The 17803-nt window shown below is 46.8% G+C and overlaps 1 protein-coding gene across 3 annotated transcripts in view; it reads left to right on the top strand.

The window, feature by feature from the left end:
• TANGO6 (transport and golgi organization 6 homolog) overlaps positions 1 to 17803 on the top strand; it is a 171609-nt gene that overhangs the window by 30477 nt on the left and 123329 nt on the right. For all 3 annotated transcript variants that reach the window (XM_040982471.1, XM_040982472.1, XM_040982470.1), the window contains exons 8-11: positions 7140 to 7252; positions 8331 to 8507; positions 11313 to 11445; positions 14064 to 14255. In XM_040982471.1, coding sequence (XP_040838405.1) covers positions 7140 to 7252; positions 8331 to 8507; positions 11313 to 11445; positions 14064 to 14255 — 615 coding nt within the window. The remainder of the gene's footprint in view (positions 1 to 7139; positions 7253 to 8330; positions 8508 to 11312; positions 11446 to 14063; positions 14256 to 17803) is intronic.

Raw genomic sequence — 17803 nt, 5'->3', positions numbered from 1 at the left:
CAATCAGTCACAAAAACATTTATTATGCACCTGCAGAATGCCAAAAGCTTTGCCCTGTGTGTTAGGGAAAGTCTACATAGCCTAGTCCTATGTAGACAAGAGGGTAACAGCGTGCAGTCCAGAGTTTAGAATACCTGGTTGGTCCAGAGTTTAGCATCCACCACTTGTTGTAGAGTGGTCCTCTAAACTTACATGAAGGATTGTTAAGCAGAATCATAGACACCTCGTTTCAAGGCTGGATCTCTGAAAGCCAGGGTGTGGTGACAATGGAAAGTGGAAATTCCCACAGAGGAATAAGGAAATCCCCAGTCTGCCCCTGGGCCCCTTGGTACCAGCTCGTGCCCGTGTCTGATCAGCTCTGAGCCAAGCTGGTCATCACAGATTGGCACCAGCCTCCTTGGCCCCTCCGCTTTTCCTGCCTGCAGAAGGCGCTCCGAAACACCTGGAAGCACACCTTAAAGCACACTTCTGTTTTCCCTGTGTGTGTGGGCGTGTTTCACACTAAGCAGTGGAGGCGGTATCACCTTCCGCATCTCTCCCCTCTCGGCCTCAGCTTTTCCTTCTCTTGGGACTTTGTTGGGAATCCCCACTTACAAAACACCTTGAGCAACCAGGAAAGTCTTTCACCTGTAGATTAGGACATGTGAAGAAGGATTAGGATTTTGTTAAACCCTGTTCAAGGCGGAGGACTCTGTTATCTCAGCTTTGGTTTTGGTGGAAGGGGGATGTGTCCCCTCGCTGCCTCCCCTCTCCCCTGCCTGCAGATCTTATGACTTAGTAGCTGAGAACTGAATTTCGTATGAAGAAAATGAGCCAACCTGTGATCAAGTTGGAAAGCTAGATCCGTGCCAGGTGCAGCCTCCTGCTAGCATGGGTGAGGGAACACAGACCCCAAGAAATCCATGGGTTGGCTTGAAGTCATCCGCTGGTCAGTGAGAGGGTTTGCAGATGACTGTGCAGGAGGCATAGCCAGCAGTTATCCCTTCAGTGACACATGCCTTCTGGAAGTTGCAGGACTAGCTCAGTAACCTGAGCAGCGGGCTTCTGCTATTCCAAGAGTGGGGAGAGGCAGCATGAAGTCAGTGTAGTTCAGGGGCTGAAGCAATGAAAATACCATTGTGTATAGTGTGAGGCAGGTCTGGAGAGGCCGGGGTTCATGTTTTGAATTTTAAGAACTAGTGGTACATTCATGTAACAGTTTCTCATTTTAGCTGCTTGAAAACGAATAGTTCAGTGGCATTAAATGTATCCACTGTGTTGCCCACTAGTTACCACTGTCTAGGTGCAGAACTTCATCAGCCCAAATGTAAATCCCATATTCAATCCTCCCTTTGTGTGGTTTGTGAATGATTTTTTTTTAAAGATTTACTTTTATCTGAGAGGCAGATTTACAAAGACAGAAGTAGAGAGAGAGCTAGATCTTCCACTCTCTGGGTCACATTCCAGATGGCCACAATGGCCAAAACTGAACCAATGCAAAGCCAAAAGCCAGGAGCTTCCTCCAGGCCCGCTACACATGGGTAGGGCCCAAGGACCTGGGCAGTCCTCTGCTGCCTTCCCAGGCCAAAGTCAAGGAGCTGGGAAGTAGAGCAGCCCACATAACTCCGTTACTGCAGGTGGAGGACCAGCCCTCTAAGTCACTGAATGGTCCCGTGAATGGATTTTATGTCAGACCAATGTGGCTCCCCTTGGCCCTGCTATTTGCTAACAATGTTTCTTTGCTCAACTGACTTCATCTCTTAACTTGTTTTCTGGTTTAAAAAAATTTTTTAAAGATTTATTTATTTGAAACAGGAACACAGAGAGAGGGAGACACAGGGAATGAGAGGTCTTCCATCTGCTGGTTCACTCTAACAAATAGCTGTAGAGACCAGGGCAGAACCACGTTGAAGCCAGGAGCTTCATGTGGACCTCCCAAATGGGGGTGGCCAGGATCTAAGCACCTGGGCCATCTGCTGCTGCTTTTCCCATGCCACTAGCAGGGAGTTGGATTGGACATGGAGCAGCTAGGACATGAGCTGGGCATGCATATGGGATGCAGATGGTCGCTTTACTTGTTTTGTCACAATGCTGGCCCAAGCTTCCAAGTGAAAAAAGATTATGTGTTAATTTGAATGATAGAGTTACAGAGCAAGAAATGAAAAAACAGGTATTCCATCTGCTGGTTCACTCCCCAGGCAGCTGCCATGTTGGGTCAGGTCAAATCCAGGAGCCAGGAACTCCATCTGAGTCTCCCACTTGGGTGGCTGAGGCTCAGACACTTGGGTCGTCTTCCCCTCTTGCCACTTTAGCAGAGAGCTGGAGTGAAAGCTGACCAGCTGGAACTGCAACTGCTGCTCCTAGTAGGTGCTGATAGCTCAGGTGACTGAAGTTGCTGCACTACAATGCCAGCCTTCACCTTAAGAAAAATTTATTTGAAAGATAGAGGAAAGCATGTAAAAGGGATATTTTCCCATCTGCTGATTCATACCCTAAACATCTGTAACAGCTGGGGTTGACCATGCTGATACGAGGAGCTGGACACTTGATGTAGGTCTCCCTCATGGTTACAGGGACCCAAGGACTTGGCCATTTGCTGCTGCTTTCCCAGGCATAGTAGTAGGGAGCTGGGCCTTTTTTTTTTTTTTTAAGTTTATTTTATTGGAAAGTCAGATACACAGAGAAGAGGAGGAAGAGAGACAAGATGATCTTCCTTCTGATGATTCACTCCCACAGTGGCTGTAGCGTCTGAGCCAATCCGAAGCCAGGAGCCAGGAGCTAGGAGGTTCCTCGGGGTCTCCCACACAGGTCCAAGGCTTTGGGCCATCCTCTACTGCTTTCCCATGCTACAAGCAAGGAGCTAGATGAGAAGTGGAGTCGCTGGGACATGAGCCAGCACCTATATGGAATCCTAAGCATGCAAAGTGAGGACTTCAGCCAGTAGACTGCCAAGCCGGGCCCAGGGAGCTGGATCTTGCATAGCCAGGGCTCAAAGTGATGCCCATTGGGGATACTGGGACCGCAAGCAGAGGCTTAATGTGCACCATGGCGCCCACCCCGAGGACTCTTGAGAGTTGATTGTATGCTATGTGATAAGCTGGTTTATTCTTGAATTGACATTCAATACAAAGTGGCTATTGTGTGCTTGATAAATGGCAGTAACAGTGGAGGCCCTTTAAACTATACACTACCCTGTTTAAACTGCTTGTTCACGAAGGACCTCAGTGACACTCATCTTCAGTAAACTGCTCTCATAGCGCTGAGGTAGGCAATTTGACTTTTGCCTTCTGGGCTGTGTGAGAAGTTGAGAGAGAACCATATGAGTAGATTATGTATTGCAGGGTCTGAAGAGCGATTGGAATTTACAAAGGGGGAAAAAAAATCATTTCATGATGGTTACTTGTTTAATACATCTTTGAGTTAGCAAGTGAGGGAGTGGATGCGTGAATGGACAATTAATAGAATCTTACGAGGCTCCTGGCAGAGGAGGGGCCTGGGTGGGCCAGTTTTGCAGGTGCCATTGCTTGTCTGATCTGCATAGGAGCATGCATGTACCCTCCAAGGCAAACAGAAGAAATTGAATCCTGGTTATTTTTAGGTGAACAGTTCAGAATTTGAAAACCAGATACACTTCAAGGAAATGTCATGGGTGGTGGATGTGGGCTTAGACGTCCACCAAGGAGGAACTGTCCCTTGGTGTTGGGAGATGCCCGTCATGTGTCTGCCAAGAAAGAGGAAATTCTTTGTGATATTCTTAAAAAAAAAAAAAAATCTAAGTGTGAGATCAAGCCAAAAGGAGATGTCATTTATAAATCTCATCTTTAAGAAAAATACCACTTAGCTTAGTGGCTAAATCCTTGCCTTGTATCTGCCGGGATCCCATATGTACGCTGGTTCATGTCCTGGTTGCTCCACTTCCCATCCAGCTCCCTGCTTGTGACCTAGGAAAGCAGTAGAGAATGGTTCAAAGCCTTGGGATCTGCACCCTCGTGAGAGACTCAGAAGAACCACCTGGCTCCAGATCTGCTCAGCTCTGGCTGTTAAAGCCACTTGGGGAGTGAGCCGGAGGACAGAAGATCTTTCTCTGTCTCTCTCACTGCAAATCTACCTTTCTGATAAAAAGAAATCTTTCAAAAACAACCATTTCTGCACTCCTGTTGGTGGACTTGCTGAAGAATTGACAGGGGCTATTAATTTTTCTTGCTCTTCTGCGTACTCCACCCTTCTTTACGCCCCCTTCAGTCTGCCTTGTCCTCTGTTGGAGCCCTTGGCACCACCTGTCACACGTGATTGTTCACTGGCTGTCTTCCCCACTGCAGTGTAGGCTCTTGTGAAGCAGATGTCTTGTTCCCCACTGTAAGTGGCACTCCGTACCCATGTGGGGAGCCTCCTCTAAAACCAAGTCATGCATATGCCCAGATTACTATGCTTTTTCCCCCTAAATCTAAAAGCAGTACTTGTTCCTGTTTAAAAATGTATCTATAGGAACTTGTAGGGGGAAAAAGGGAGATTTGAAAGTCATAGAAATTTACCTACACCGCCTTGCAACCCTGAGAAATGTGCTTGATTGAGTTCATCTCCAAGTTGTAAGCTTTTGCCCGGGATCCACCAGGCTTTGTTGTTGTTTTGCTTGTACTCATACAAAAGATGCTGGAGGAAGGATCGCTGCACAGGGATTGCCTCTAGGAATGCAGGATCCGAACAATAGGCCGGCCTGCAATCTGGGGGCATCTCTGCGGCTGCCTCCTGTAATTGGTGAACTCATAATCCGGCCTCTCGCCAGCCACCGAGGAAGGCACTTCATTTAGCTTTCGGAGATTAGATCATGCACAGGAAGCTGTCTTGGTTATCAGGCTCCACAGAGGAGTCGGGAGGCTCGGTGGGTGGGGGAGTTGGGGTTGATTTAAAGAGACAGGGCTTGCGGGAAGAGCACAAAGCGTTTCCCAGCCTGGGAAGGCACCTCTGCGACCTTCAGTTCCCCTCCAACAGCATTAATTCTGGCCTTTCTACTTTGTAGATCAGGGCCTCTTGTGGATTCTCTTTTCTCATCATTATCATGATCTGTGCTATCAGACTTTCATCAGTTTACTGTAACAGGATCATACTTTGAAACCTTATTGTGTCTGGATTTCTGAATAACATTTTATATGTCTGTAAATACTTTGTCCTCCTTGAGCTATTCTTAGAATTGATTTATTTGTTTTATTCTTGTTTTACTCTTTGTCAGAGGCAGTCTGAGAGTTAATGTCTCAATTTATTTTTGTATTTCAGTGCCTGTGATATTGATCTGAACCTAATAAAAGTGTGTTGAATTGGAGCCCAGCACAATGGCTCAATTGGATAATCCTCTATCTTGCACTGCTAGAATCCTTTCTGGGTACCAGTTTGTGTCTCAGCTGCTCTGCACCCCATTCAGCTCCCCGCTTGTGGCCTGGGAAAGCAGTGTCTTACAGCCCAAAGGCTTGGGACCCTTCATCCATGTGGGAAACCCAGACGAGGCTCCTGGCTCTTGGCTAGGGATCAGCTCAGCTCCGACCATTGTGGCCATTTGGGGAGTGAACCAGTGATTGGAGAATCTTTGCTCTCTGTAAATCCTTCTAATAAAAAAATGATAAATAACATTTTTAAAAAAGGTTTATTTTAAATTGCAAAGGCAGATCAGATTTACTTAGAGAAGAAGAAAGAGAAAAATCTTCCATCCTCTGGTTTACTACCCAAATGCTTGTTGAATGCATTTGGACTAGCTTTATTGCAAGGTACAACCTAAATATGTTCACCAAAATGAGCATGCTTACACATTTAACCATGTGGAACCAGTACAGAGCCACATGTGCGTCATAATGTTAGTGAGTTGCAGCAAAGAGGGCATGCTTGTGTGGTGGTCATAGGTGACAAGAGGCCAATCTAGGGACAGGTCTTCAGCATAGCCGTTTAGACACTGCTTAGGGTGCTTGGATCCCGTCCTGGAGTGCCTGCATCCAGTATTGGCTCTGCTTCTAGTTCCGGCTTCCTGTTGATGCACACCCTGTGGGGCAGCACAATGGCTCAGTTTCTGGGTTCCTGCCTTTCACACAGAAGATATAGATTGAGTTTCAGCCATCTGGCTTTGGCTGCCCAGCCCTGGTTGGTTGGAATTTGGGGAGTGAGCCAGTGAATGGGAGATCCATATTTGTCTTTCAAATAATATGTAAATTTAAAAATTGGGGGTTTATGTTGAGGAGTAGCAAGTAAAGCCCCTGGTTCAAGTCCCAGCATCCCATATGGATTTTGATTTGTGACTTGGCTGTTCCACTTCTGATAGTTCTCTACTAACGGTCCCCCCAAAATCAGGAGAGCATGGCTCACGTTCCTGGGTGCCTGTAGCTCTGTGGAAGACCCAGATGAAACTCCTGGCTCCTGGCTTCCACCTGACTCAGCCCCCTGCGGGCATTTGGAGAGTGAATCAGTGGATGAAAGTTTCTTTCTCTCTCCTTTCTGTGTAACTCCTAACTTTCAAATGAATAAATAAATCTGTAAAAAAAAATTTATTTGGAAAGGCGGATATACATAGAGGAGGAGAGACAGAGAGGAAGATCTTCCCTCTGATGGCTCACTCCCCAAGTGACCGCAACGGCCGGAGCTGAGCCAATCTGAAGCCAGGAGCCAGGAGCTCCTCCTGGTCTCCCACGCGGGTGCAGGGTCCCAAGGACTTGGGCTGTCCTTGACTGCTTTCCCAGGCCACAGTCAGGGAGCTAGATGGGAAGCGGGGCCACCAGGGTTAGAACTGGCGTCCATATGGGATCCCGGTGCATGTTCAAGGTGAGAACTTTAACTGCCACACTATCGCGTTGGGCCCTAGTTGTTAGTTCTTAATAGCAGGGCTTTGTGCAGTGGGACAGTTATTATATACATGAATAGTAAGTGTATGAGAAGACCCAGTGGTAGCCAAAGTAGATGAGAAAATGAGTTTCTTTACCCACTCGTGGGCTGCATACCTGCAAGGGTGCCCTGGTTCCATCTTTGGGTTCCTACCCAGCTGCCAGTCTCAGATGGTTTTGCTGCCATATCTGAGCACAACCTTGAAGCTAAAATTGTGCATCTGAGGATGCAAGAGTTGCCGAGGAAGACCCTGCATGCTGCCAGGTGTGTGGTTGTCCATCTCACTGTGTCCTTGCCCCTAGGTGTACGTGGTCGGAAATGAGCCGCTGGCGGTGCTGCTGGACTGCCTGTTGCAGGTCCTGGGAGTGCTCTTTTGCATCTACTGTTTCACCAAGCAGGGCGTGTCCCACATAAGGTGAGTGATGGAGAGAACCTGCTTGTCTGAGAAGTCAGATCTTACTTGGTGTTGAGCAGTGGGGTCTCAGCTTGTGCCTCCCTGTTATTTCCTTTCAATGTGAGCAAGGCATAGGGGCTCTCCTTACTCAGCTAGAAGAGGGAGAGCGAGTTGCGGATGCTGTCTGTGTGCCCCTGTGTGATCAGTGAGGAAGGCTGCAGGTGCGTATCTAGGAAGGGGGAAGCAGGGTGTGGAGAGCACATTCTGAGAGTCAGATGTGCAGGAGGCACGCTGTAGTTTAGCCTGGAATCTGGCGGTACTGAGGTGGGGGTTGTTTACGTAGATGGGCTTTCTTAGTCTTCCAGGAAATATTCTTTGTGTATGAGAATCTGAGCAGGACTCCTTTGTGCCAGCTTAATTTTCATAGTCATCTTTGTAGTCGTTTGAACATGGTGAAGTCCTGCAGAATTCTGAGTACTGATATTTGGGAACGGCCCCAGGTCACCCACCAGAAGTGAACAGTAACTTCTTCGTGGGGTCATTACGGAGATTAAAGGTGCTCTCAGGTGTCCGGCGCCTCCCCTGGTGAGCCTCAGTCTGGTTCCGGTAGATCATCCACGTAATGACTCCTGTTTTAAACCCTGGATCCTGCTGGCACACTCTGATTCTCACCAGGCGGTGGAAAACAGATGCCATGTTTATTCTCTTCCTCTGTAGTTGATGGGGACAGAGAAAGGATAAGGAGTTGAAAGGTCTTTGTTGGTGTGCTGTCTCTTAGTCCCACTGGTATTGGATGATTTTCATGTAAGTATAAGCTTTCTTATACAGTGCATGATCCAAAGGCAGTGGTACATTTGGAATTTAAAAATCCAAACCTTTGGGGCTCATATGGAGTGTGTGGGTTCTAGAGCCAAGTGTCTCATTGAATGTTGACGTATTGACATTCTGAAATTCACAGGGAACATGTCGTCCACTCGTACTAGATAATGACGCCAGCGTCTGGAGCGCAGTGGGCCCTGTCCGTCTTTCCTTCTCTGTTAGCTTGTTCTGTGCACAGAGTTCGGCTGACAAGCTCGTTTGTAACTGCTTTTCCTGCCAGATCACTCTGCCAAGAGATCTTATTATGGATTCTGGGGAAGCTGGAAAGGAAGAAGGCGGTTGCCAGCCTGAAAGGGTTTGCAGGACTGGACAAGGCTGCGCCCTCACTGCACCCTCTGTGTCAGTTTCGTGCTGCCACGCAAGGTGGCATCATGGTTATCATCAAGGAGACACTTAGGTGAGTCCAGAATTTTTTCTGCCTCTCTCCAGATTTTGTTCTACCTGAAAGGCCTTTGTGAGCCACTAAGGGGCGCTGAGAGAAAAGAAACCAGAACTACAGAGTCCTGATGTTCCCGCTATTTATAGTCTGTACATGAAATGTGAGCCTTAAATAATCCTCCAGGCTTCTCCCCACCCTGATATGAGGCTAACGGTAGGTGCAGTTTACTGGAGCCTTGTAATTCTGTGCGACAAAAAACTCACTTCCTTCACTAAACATTTTGCCAGTGAATCATAGTAAAGGGTGGCACATGTTCAATCTTAACACCATAGTAATTCTATTCTATCTGACTCCCAGAATAATCCATGTGTGTGTTCACAGTCAGACATATTCCTAAGGGACACTGTCTCATGGCCATCTTTATTTTTATTTTTGAGATTTATTTTTTATTTGCTTGACAGGCCAAGTGACAGAGAAAGGGAATGATGGAGACAAAAATAGATATTCCATCTGGTGGTTCATTCTCCCAAGTGGCTGCAACAGCAAGGGTTGGGCCAGGCTGAAGCTTGGAGCCTGGAACTCAATTCGGGTCTCCTAAGCAGGTGGCAGGCAACTGAAAGCACTTGAGCCCTGCCCGGCCAGCTCCCAGGTGTGCACCAGCGGGAAGCTGATTCAGACACAGAGCAGCCAGGACGTGAACCGACACTCCACAGTGGGACGTGGGCACCTTGCATGGCAGAGTGTACCCTGCTGGGCCACACACCCACCCTGATGAGTGTCTTCTGTGGCAGTTTTATAAGGCTTCGTTGCTCTTAGAGGTTGGTTAGAAACGCCCGATTCCTATTCGTAGAATGTGTCATTTATTTCTCCAGTGTCTTTAAAATGTGTGTATTTTAAATTCTTTCCACCCTCTAGATGATCTGTTTATGAGGTAATTATCTCACAATGTGAGTTTCTGTTCATTAGAACACATGTAGATTTAAGTGGTGGTAACCACCCCATTTAGATTTCATATCACATTCAGAATGCTTGTGGTTATTGAAGTATTTCAATTTAGTTTTGTATTCTTGGCTAACTTGGTAACATTTTAGAATACTCATTCAATATGATGAGCTTGAAGAAAATAGGAAAACATGTAGGTTACACGCAGAATTTTCAAGACAAACTCCAGTTACTAGTTTACGTAAAATTACCAAGCACCAAAGCTGACACTATGGTATAGCAAGCTAAGCCCCTGCCTGTGGCCCTGATTTGAGTCCTGGTTGCTCCGTTTCTGATCCAGAGTCTTGCTGATGGACCTGGGAGAGTGGCCATGGATATCCCAAGTACTTGGGCTCTTGCACCCAAATGGGAGACCTAGAGGAAGTTCCAATATCCTGGCTTTGTACTGGCCCAGCTCCAACCTTTGTAACCCTTTGGAGAGTGAACCAGTGAATGGAAGATCTCTCCTTTGTCTCTCCTTTTTTCTCTGTAACTCTATCTTTAAAAATAGATAAATCTTTTTAAATCTATCAAGCATTAGTAAGTTCTGGTTGTAGCTATGCATGTAGATGGGAAGAATTAAAATTTTTTTCCTGTTTATTTTAAAAACATTGAGAAGCAGTTTTTATTTGGGACTAATTTAGGGGAAGTTTGAGTTCAATTTAGTAGTCTATAGTCTAGTACTTTTATTTTTTAAAACTACTTATTTTTATTTGAAAAGCAGATTTACAGAGAGAAGAAGAGATAGAGAGGTAAGGTCTTACTCCTCAAATGTCCACAGAAGCCAGAAATGAGCTGATCTGAACCCAGGAGCCAGGAGCCTCTTCCAGGACTCCCTCGCGGGTTCAGGATCCCAAGGCTTTCAGCCATCCTCTACTGCTTTCCCAGGTCATAAGCAGGGAACTGGATGGGAAGTGGAGCAGCCAGGACATGAACTGGTGCCCATAAGGGATCCTGGCATTGCAGGATGGAATATTAGCCTGTTGAGCCATAGCGCTCGCTCCTCTAGTATACTTAGTGCACATATATCAACATTTGTAATTTTCAGGATAAGCATTTGGCTTTAGCAGATAAGATACTGCTTGGGGTGCCCACATTTCCATACCAGAATACCTGGGTTTGAGTTCTAAATCTACTTCCTATCCAGCTTCCTGCTAGTGCATTCCTTGGGAAGCAGCAGATGATGGCTCAAATCCTTGGATTCTTGTTACACACGTGGAAAACCTGGCTGGAGCTCCTGGATCCTGACGTCAGTTTGGGTGTGTTGTAGGGAACTAGCAGATGGAAGAGATCTTCATCTCTCAGAGTCCTGGCTTTCCTGCTCTCTCCAGCTTCCTGCAAATGTGCAGTGCTGAGGGCAGCAGGGGATGGCACAAGGAGCTGTCTGTGCCACCTACCTGGGAGACGCAGACCGAGTTCCAGCCTGGAGCTGCTCCAGCTGTTCCAGGCATTTGGGGGATGAACCAGCAAAAGGAGGTCTCTCTGTTTCTCTCTTTCTCTTCCTTTCAAATAAGCAAAACATTAAACATTAAAACATTATTTAAGATATAATAGCAATTCTTTAATAATTTTGTAATATTCAAGCCACTTCCTTTATGAATCTTTTTCCTTTTGGAGCAAGTGACCATATAGGACCGAATTTCCCAGATTTTGAAAGTAAATATTCAACTTTTTCCAGCTTGGGGAAATAGGAAAATAAATTACACACATTTTTTTTGGAGATCATTCTAATGTTTAACTGGAACATGAGGTAACATGTTTCTTTTGAAGATTATTATGGGGTTTCAAGAAAAATATGATCTGTTGGTGCCACTGCCAAGACAACTCTGCCCTGCTTTGCAGTGATGAAGAGGAGGATGAAGCCCTGTTCCAGAAGGTGACCTCTGAGCAGAGCCAGGTGGAGCATCTCAGCGACCTGCTGTCCCACTGCCAGCAGTGTGGTTTGGCAGGGGACTTCTTCATCTTGTGTCTGCAGGTGAGAACTACAGAGTTCATTGCCATCCTTTCCACAGGCAATCCCAGGGGACCCTGTGAATTTTCGAGGCATTCATAACTTCAACTTCTAAAATTCAGGTTCCAATTTATGGTAAATGATTAGGGGCATAAAGGTGTTTCTTTTTTGGAAGGGAGTAATGTTGGGGTTGGTAACAAGAGGAGGCTTTCATGGAGCCAGTGTGTCCTGACTTCTCTCCCGGGGACTCCACATTGCCATTCTAGGGATGAACAAAGCAGAATTACCAGTGTGCGCAAGGGTTAATCGTTGTTACGCGTTGACACTAAGAACTCTTTTGAAGTTAATAGCAGGTTTTACAGCTCTAGAGTAATCCCTTATCCTCTCTGCCTGTTGTTCTGTCAGATATTTGGAAAGGAGGCTTAGCAGTTGTTTCTCCTGCACTCTGCTTTCTGGCCACCTGAAACCCTTTCTATCTCTCAAGGCCAGCGGCTTCACCCCCTTTTGCCCTTATCTTTGGTAGCAGCTTGTCTCATGTAAGGAAATCACTGTCTGATATCGTGAACCTGAGATTTGCGCCTCTACCTCCTCCTCTCCGCCTAGGAAAGTGTTTAAGAGAATAACTGTGGAGTTCAAGGTTGGTGGTAGAGGAGGGAGGTGGGCAAGCACTAGGAGAAAGTCAGGGGTGGCATTTCTGCGGCTTGAAGTCAGGGACACATTTTTGATGCTTTCTTGCTTCCCATATCCAGCCACCCACTCCCTACCCGCCATGTCCAGTCACTCATTCCAATACTGTTCCAGGCAAATGTGTGCTTCATCATATACCTTAAATCAAGCAATTTTAGGGACCAATACAATGGCTCAACTGGCTATTTCTCCACCTCCAAGTGTGACATTGATTCGTGTCCCAGCTGCTCCGCTTCCCATTCAGCTCTCTGCTTATGGCCTGGGAAAGCAATGAAGAAAGGCCCAAGTCCTTGGAACCTTGCACCCTTGTGGGAGACCTGGAAGAAGCTCCTGCCTTTGGATTGGCTCAGTTCCGGCCATCATGGCCTTTGCGGGGGGCCAGTGGATAGAAGATCTTTCTCTCTCTCTCCTTCTCTCTATAAATAGACCTTTTCAGTTACAATAAATACATGCTCTTTTTAAAAATTTTTATTTTTAAAAGTAGTTATTACATGGTTGATGGGGGTGGGAACAGTCAAGGTATAGGGAAAATTGGGTGAACTCATTACTTCCAAATTTGCCATTTCTTGTTGTTCCTGGGGGAATAAGTACATATTCTAAAAATTTTTTTAATATATAAATGAATTAAAGGGCTTGGCTCTAAACTGGGTCTCAACTTAGTGCTATTGACATTTTAAGCCAGATGGGTTTTGTCCTTATGAGAGGCTGCCCTGTAGGCTACAAGAAAAACATGAACACACTAAATACATGAGTTTCCCCCCGATTATGACAACCAAAAATGTCCCTGGACATTGTAAAAGACCCATGAGGAGTTTCAGATACAGTTGAATTCCTAGACTCTGGGCTGCCAGTTACTTTGGTGAAGCATGAATCGAGAGGGAGCTCAAGGTTTTCTCTGCCCAAGGAAGTGTGCAGTGTTGAAGCATAGGTGAGAAGCCAGCAAAGCCCGCCCTGAGGCACGGCCTTGCAGTGGCCGTTCAGTTCTGGGCATCGCAGCAGGTAAGGGCTGTGGTGCTGGAGTCACCTGTGGGAATCTGGCGGGAGTGGGCAGTGCCAGGTGGCAGCTAGAGCTGCAGGCTGTGGAGACTGCTACAGGAGGAAGTGGCTGAGCTGGTTCTGAGTGTGTGTGTGGGTGTGTGTGTTACAGTATCTTTAGATTTCATAGAGTATTGTACACAGTGTCTCACAACTCAAGTTTTTCACTGGACAGCGTCTGAGATCTGTCTCTGGATATCCACATAGAGCTAGCTCATTTGTTTTAGCTGTGGCGACATAATCAACCTCCCCAAATTTATTTATTCTCTTATTGCATGACATTTTAGATTGTCTTCAATTTTTAGCAATTATAAATAATGCTGTCATAAATATAGACTGTTTAAATATGCATTTCAAACTGTTTTCTGGCTATGTTTGTGATGCTGTTGGTTGTACTGGGTATTCTTTCACTTTTTCTTTCTTTGCTTCCTTTCTTTCTCTTTCCTTTTAAAGATTTATTAATTTTTTAATAAAGATTTTATTTTATCGCAAAGGCAGATTTATGGAGAGAAACAGAGAAAGATGTTCCATTGCCTGGTTCACTCCCCAAATGGCCTCGGCGGCCGGAGCTGAGCTGATCCGGAACGAGATCTCTCTCTTTTAAGGTTTATTTTTGTTTATTTAAAAGATAGAGTTACAGAGAAAGAGGTCTTCATCCACTGACTCAACCCCAAATAGCCACAGTGGCTAGACCTGGATCGATCCGAAGCCAGGAGCTTCTTGCAGGTTTCCCATTGGGTGCATGACCCATCCTCCACTGCTTTCCCAGCCGTATTAGTAGGAAGCTGAGTTGAAAGTGGAGCAGCAGAGACTTGAACTGACTCCCAAATGGAATTCTAGCATCCGCAGGTGGCATCTCCACCCACTTTGTCTCAGCTCTGGCCCCTTCCTTCACTTTTTCTCTTCTCTTGTGTTTATAGGAATTGACTCATGTGGCAGAGGAGAATGAAGCAGAGTTCAAAACCCAGCCCTCCCCTAGCCAGAGCCTCTTGGAGTTGGAGCAGCAGCGGACACTGCTTGTGGAAGGGCAGGAGCGGAAGCTGCTGGTCCTGCAGCTGGTGGCAGTTCTGTGCGAGAGGATGTCGGAGCAGATATTCACCAACATCACTCAGGTCGGGGGCCGTGCCATTCAGGGAACGGTCTGGCTCAGGGAGGGTTTGCCTGCATTGGTTTCTTTACGTTCTCTCCAGAACAGTGATTAGAGGTGTTAACTCTGAGTGCGCTTGACAACACTTGCCTCGGTGTTGGTAGAATGTCGATTATACATGCGAGTTCCCCAGCCCATACTCCAACCACTGAATGTGAAACTGCTGGGTCCTTGAGAAACAGGCTGGACGTGCTGCTGAGGTGATTGGAGAACTGTTTTGAGTTTTATGGTTTTCAACTTTTGAAATTAGATGGAAGTGTCAGGGATCTGTTCCAAAATATGAGTCCCCAGCCCACTCTCAGAGCTCCTGTCTGTGTCACAGCCTGGGTGCCTTTATCAGTGTAATTCTCAGTGTTTATTTGTACACTAACTTGAGAGCTTGTTTGGAAGTTCTAGCAGGGGAGCACAGCTACTCGGAGTCCGTTGACCAAAGACCAGTCCTCCTCTGGCAGGAAGGGCCATCCTCTGTGAGCGGATGCGCAGCTTTGGGAGGGACACGCACGGGGAACTGTGAGGGAGGGGCACCCGCCTGGCCAGCCGGAGCAGAGTCAGCCCTGGCGATCATATCCTGTCTGTCAACTTGAGAAGCAGCATCATGGAGACAGAGGAACAACAAGAAATCCATCTTTATCTGCTGGTTCACTCTCCATACACCTGTCACAACCTGGGCTGGGTTAGGCCAAGCTCAGAGCCAGGAATTCCCTGCCCGGGTGCCAGGACTTGCGGGATCCTCTGCCTGCTAATGGACATGGTGGAAGGAGGCTCGATTGGAAGCAGAGGATTTGGGCCCCTGCTACGGGACAGACATTTTGGAGCTTAACTTGCTGTGTCATGATACCTTTTTCTGTCTTTTTTTTTAAAGGCTCCTTCAGTGATTCTAAGGTATTTCACAGGTTGAGAATGATTAAAAAGACCACAAAAACTCAATTTGGACACATATAAGCATAATTGCCTTGAACTTTGTAGGTCCTTGACCAGAGCCAGTCTCCACAACATCCTGTAAAGTGTAAAGCTATTTTTTAAAAACACTTTCAGAACAGTGTAACTGTGGGGCCTGGTGCTGTAGCCTAGTGGTTAACATCTTTGACTTGTGTGTGCTGGGATCCCATATAGACGCTGGTTCTAATCCTGGCGACCCCACTTGCCATCCAGCTCCATGTTTGTGGCCTGAGAAAACAGTGGAGGATGGCCAAAAGTCTTGGGACCCTGCACCAGGGTAGGAGACCTGGAAGACGCTCCAGGCTCCTGGCTTGGGATCAGCATAGCTCCGGCCATTGCAGCCGCTTGGGGAGTGGATCAACGGATGGAAGATCTTTCTTTCTGTCTCTCCTTCTCTCTATATGTCTGACTTTCTAATAAAAATAAATAAGTCTTTTAAAAAATAATGGCGTAGCTGTGGCAGTCAGAGCCTGATGGTTACTGATGCAGGCATTGTTCTTATGACCTTTTTAAAAAGTAGGAGAACCCGGTGCTATAGTGTAGTGGTTAGGGTCCTTGCCTTGCATGCACCGGGATCCCATATGGGCGCTGGTTCTAATCCCGGCGGCCCTGCTTCCTGTCCAGCTCCCTGCTTGTGGCCTGGGAAGGCAGTCGAGGACAGCCCAAAGCCTTGGGACCCTGCACCCGCGTGGGAGACCTGGAGGAGGCTCGGTTCCGGCCATTGCGCTCACTTGGGGAGTGATCCGTCAGACAGAAGTTCTTCCTCTCTCTCCTCCTCTCTCTGTATCTCACTTTCCAAAATAAATAAATAAATAAATCTTAAAAAAAAAAAAAAGGTAGGAAACAGGTGGGTGTTTGCGTCAGAGATTAAGATGCCTAAGTCTCATATTGTGGTTCAATCACTACAGCGCTTTTAGCCTGGGTTCTGCAAATGCAGGCCCTGGAGGAAGCAGCTGTGGCTTTAGTAATTGGTCCCTGTCACCCATATCCTGGCTTTGGCCTGACCCAGTTCTGAATCTTTTGAACATTTGGGGAATGAATTAACAGTGGAAGATCTCTCCTTTCTATTTCTATCACTCTTTAAGAAAAAAATCAAAATAGATAAAATGTAAGAACAACATAGGAAACAGAAATAAGAAAGCCAGGGCAGTGTAGCTGACCCATTCTGCCACATTAGCTGGTAGTTGCCGCGTGGCTGGTGAAATGTCCGTGTAAGATGCCTCAATTGTGGCGCTTAGAGCTGAGCCCCTCGCGGTGCCTTCGTCCTTGTCGCCTGCCTTTGGCGTTGCTAAGCAGCGTTTTCGCTGTCACTCCTGCTGAGGGCACGTGCAGCTGCCTGTCAGCACTGACTTGCCATGTCTGTCAGAAAACCGCGTTTGTAATCTTTGCAGTGTCTCCTCCAGTTCACTGATCTTGTCCCTCCGGAGCTGTGCTGCTCCTCTGTTCACGCCTGCTCCCTCTATGCTGTTTCATCCGGACCTTGCGTTGTGTGAGGACGCTGATTGGGAGGGGGAATGGTCTTGTGCTTCTGCGGTTAGGTGCCTTTGCTCGTAATCAAGGAACAATGGCTTGGGCTGGTACAGAAATGAGCAGTCCCATTAAGCCATCCTTCAGCTGAGATTAAAGCCTATCAGGACAAAAAGAGCCTCAAGGAGATATGAAATTGCATTTGGTAATTTTACTGGTAGTGATCACGTCTGTATGTTGGTTTGAAATGCATACACACACACACAAAGAAAATAAGTGACTTATAATTTTGTTAATCTTATTGAGCATCAAGATTTTTAAAAAGATTTATTTATTTTATTGGAAAGTCAGATATATAAAGAGGAGGAGAAACAGAGAGGAAGATCTTCCATCCGATGATTCACTCCCCAAGCGGCTACAACAGCCAGAACTGAGCCAATCAGAAGCCAGGAACAAGGATCTTCTTCCGGGATCTCCTACACGGGTGTAGGGTCCCAAGGCTTTGGGCTGTCCTTGACTGCTTTCCCAGGCCACAAGCAGGGAGCTGGATGGGATATGAAGCAGGACTTCAGGGACACCAACAGGCAGGGAGCTGGTTGGGATGTGAAGCAGGACCTCAGGGACACCAACAGGTACCATATGGGATCCCAACGTGTACAAGGCGATTACATTAGGCTATCGTGCCAGGCCTGAGCATCAAGATTTATAGCATACGGAAGAAAGCTATAAAATCCAGCAGCTTGAATAAAAACAAAATTTCAGCTGAAAATGTTCCTGTGAATCCATGATTTGTTTTTAAATACCTTCCTACTTCAGCCCACTGTCCATTGCCAAGAAGCGGTGGCAGCTCCGTGGCAGGAATGTGCACTAGTGCAGCTTCCGGTCATGTTTTCTGCAGGAAGAGCACAGAGCTCTCTCGGACACAGGTTGCTGTAGGGTCTTGGTTAGGAATCGTGTTTCTCAGACCTCCTGCTGGCCATGGCTAGACGCCAGGAAGCTGTTGGAGGTGTCTGGGCCATGGCAGTGGCACCAGGAGCCTACTGAAGGGACTCCCATCCACCACAGATAGAACAATTAAAGCATCAGAAAGAATAATTCCTGTGATGT

This window comes from Ochotona curzoniae, unplaced genomic scaffold (assembly GCF_017591425.1).
Source record: "Ochotona curzoniae isolate NIBS_2020 unplaced genomic scaffold, NIBS_Ocur_1.0 contig_3622, whole genome shotgun sequence".
Classification (NCBI taxonomy): domain Eukaryota; kingdom Metazoa; phylum Chordata; class Mammalia; order Lagomorpha; family Ochotonidae; genus Ochotona; species Ochotona curzoniae.
Note: the sequence above shows the minus strand (reverse complement) of the source record. Positions and strands in the feature narration are given on the sequence as shown.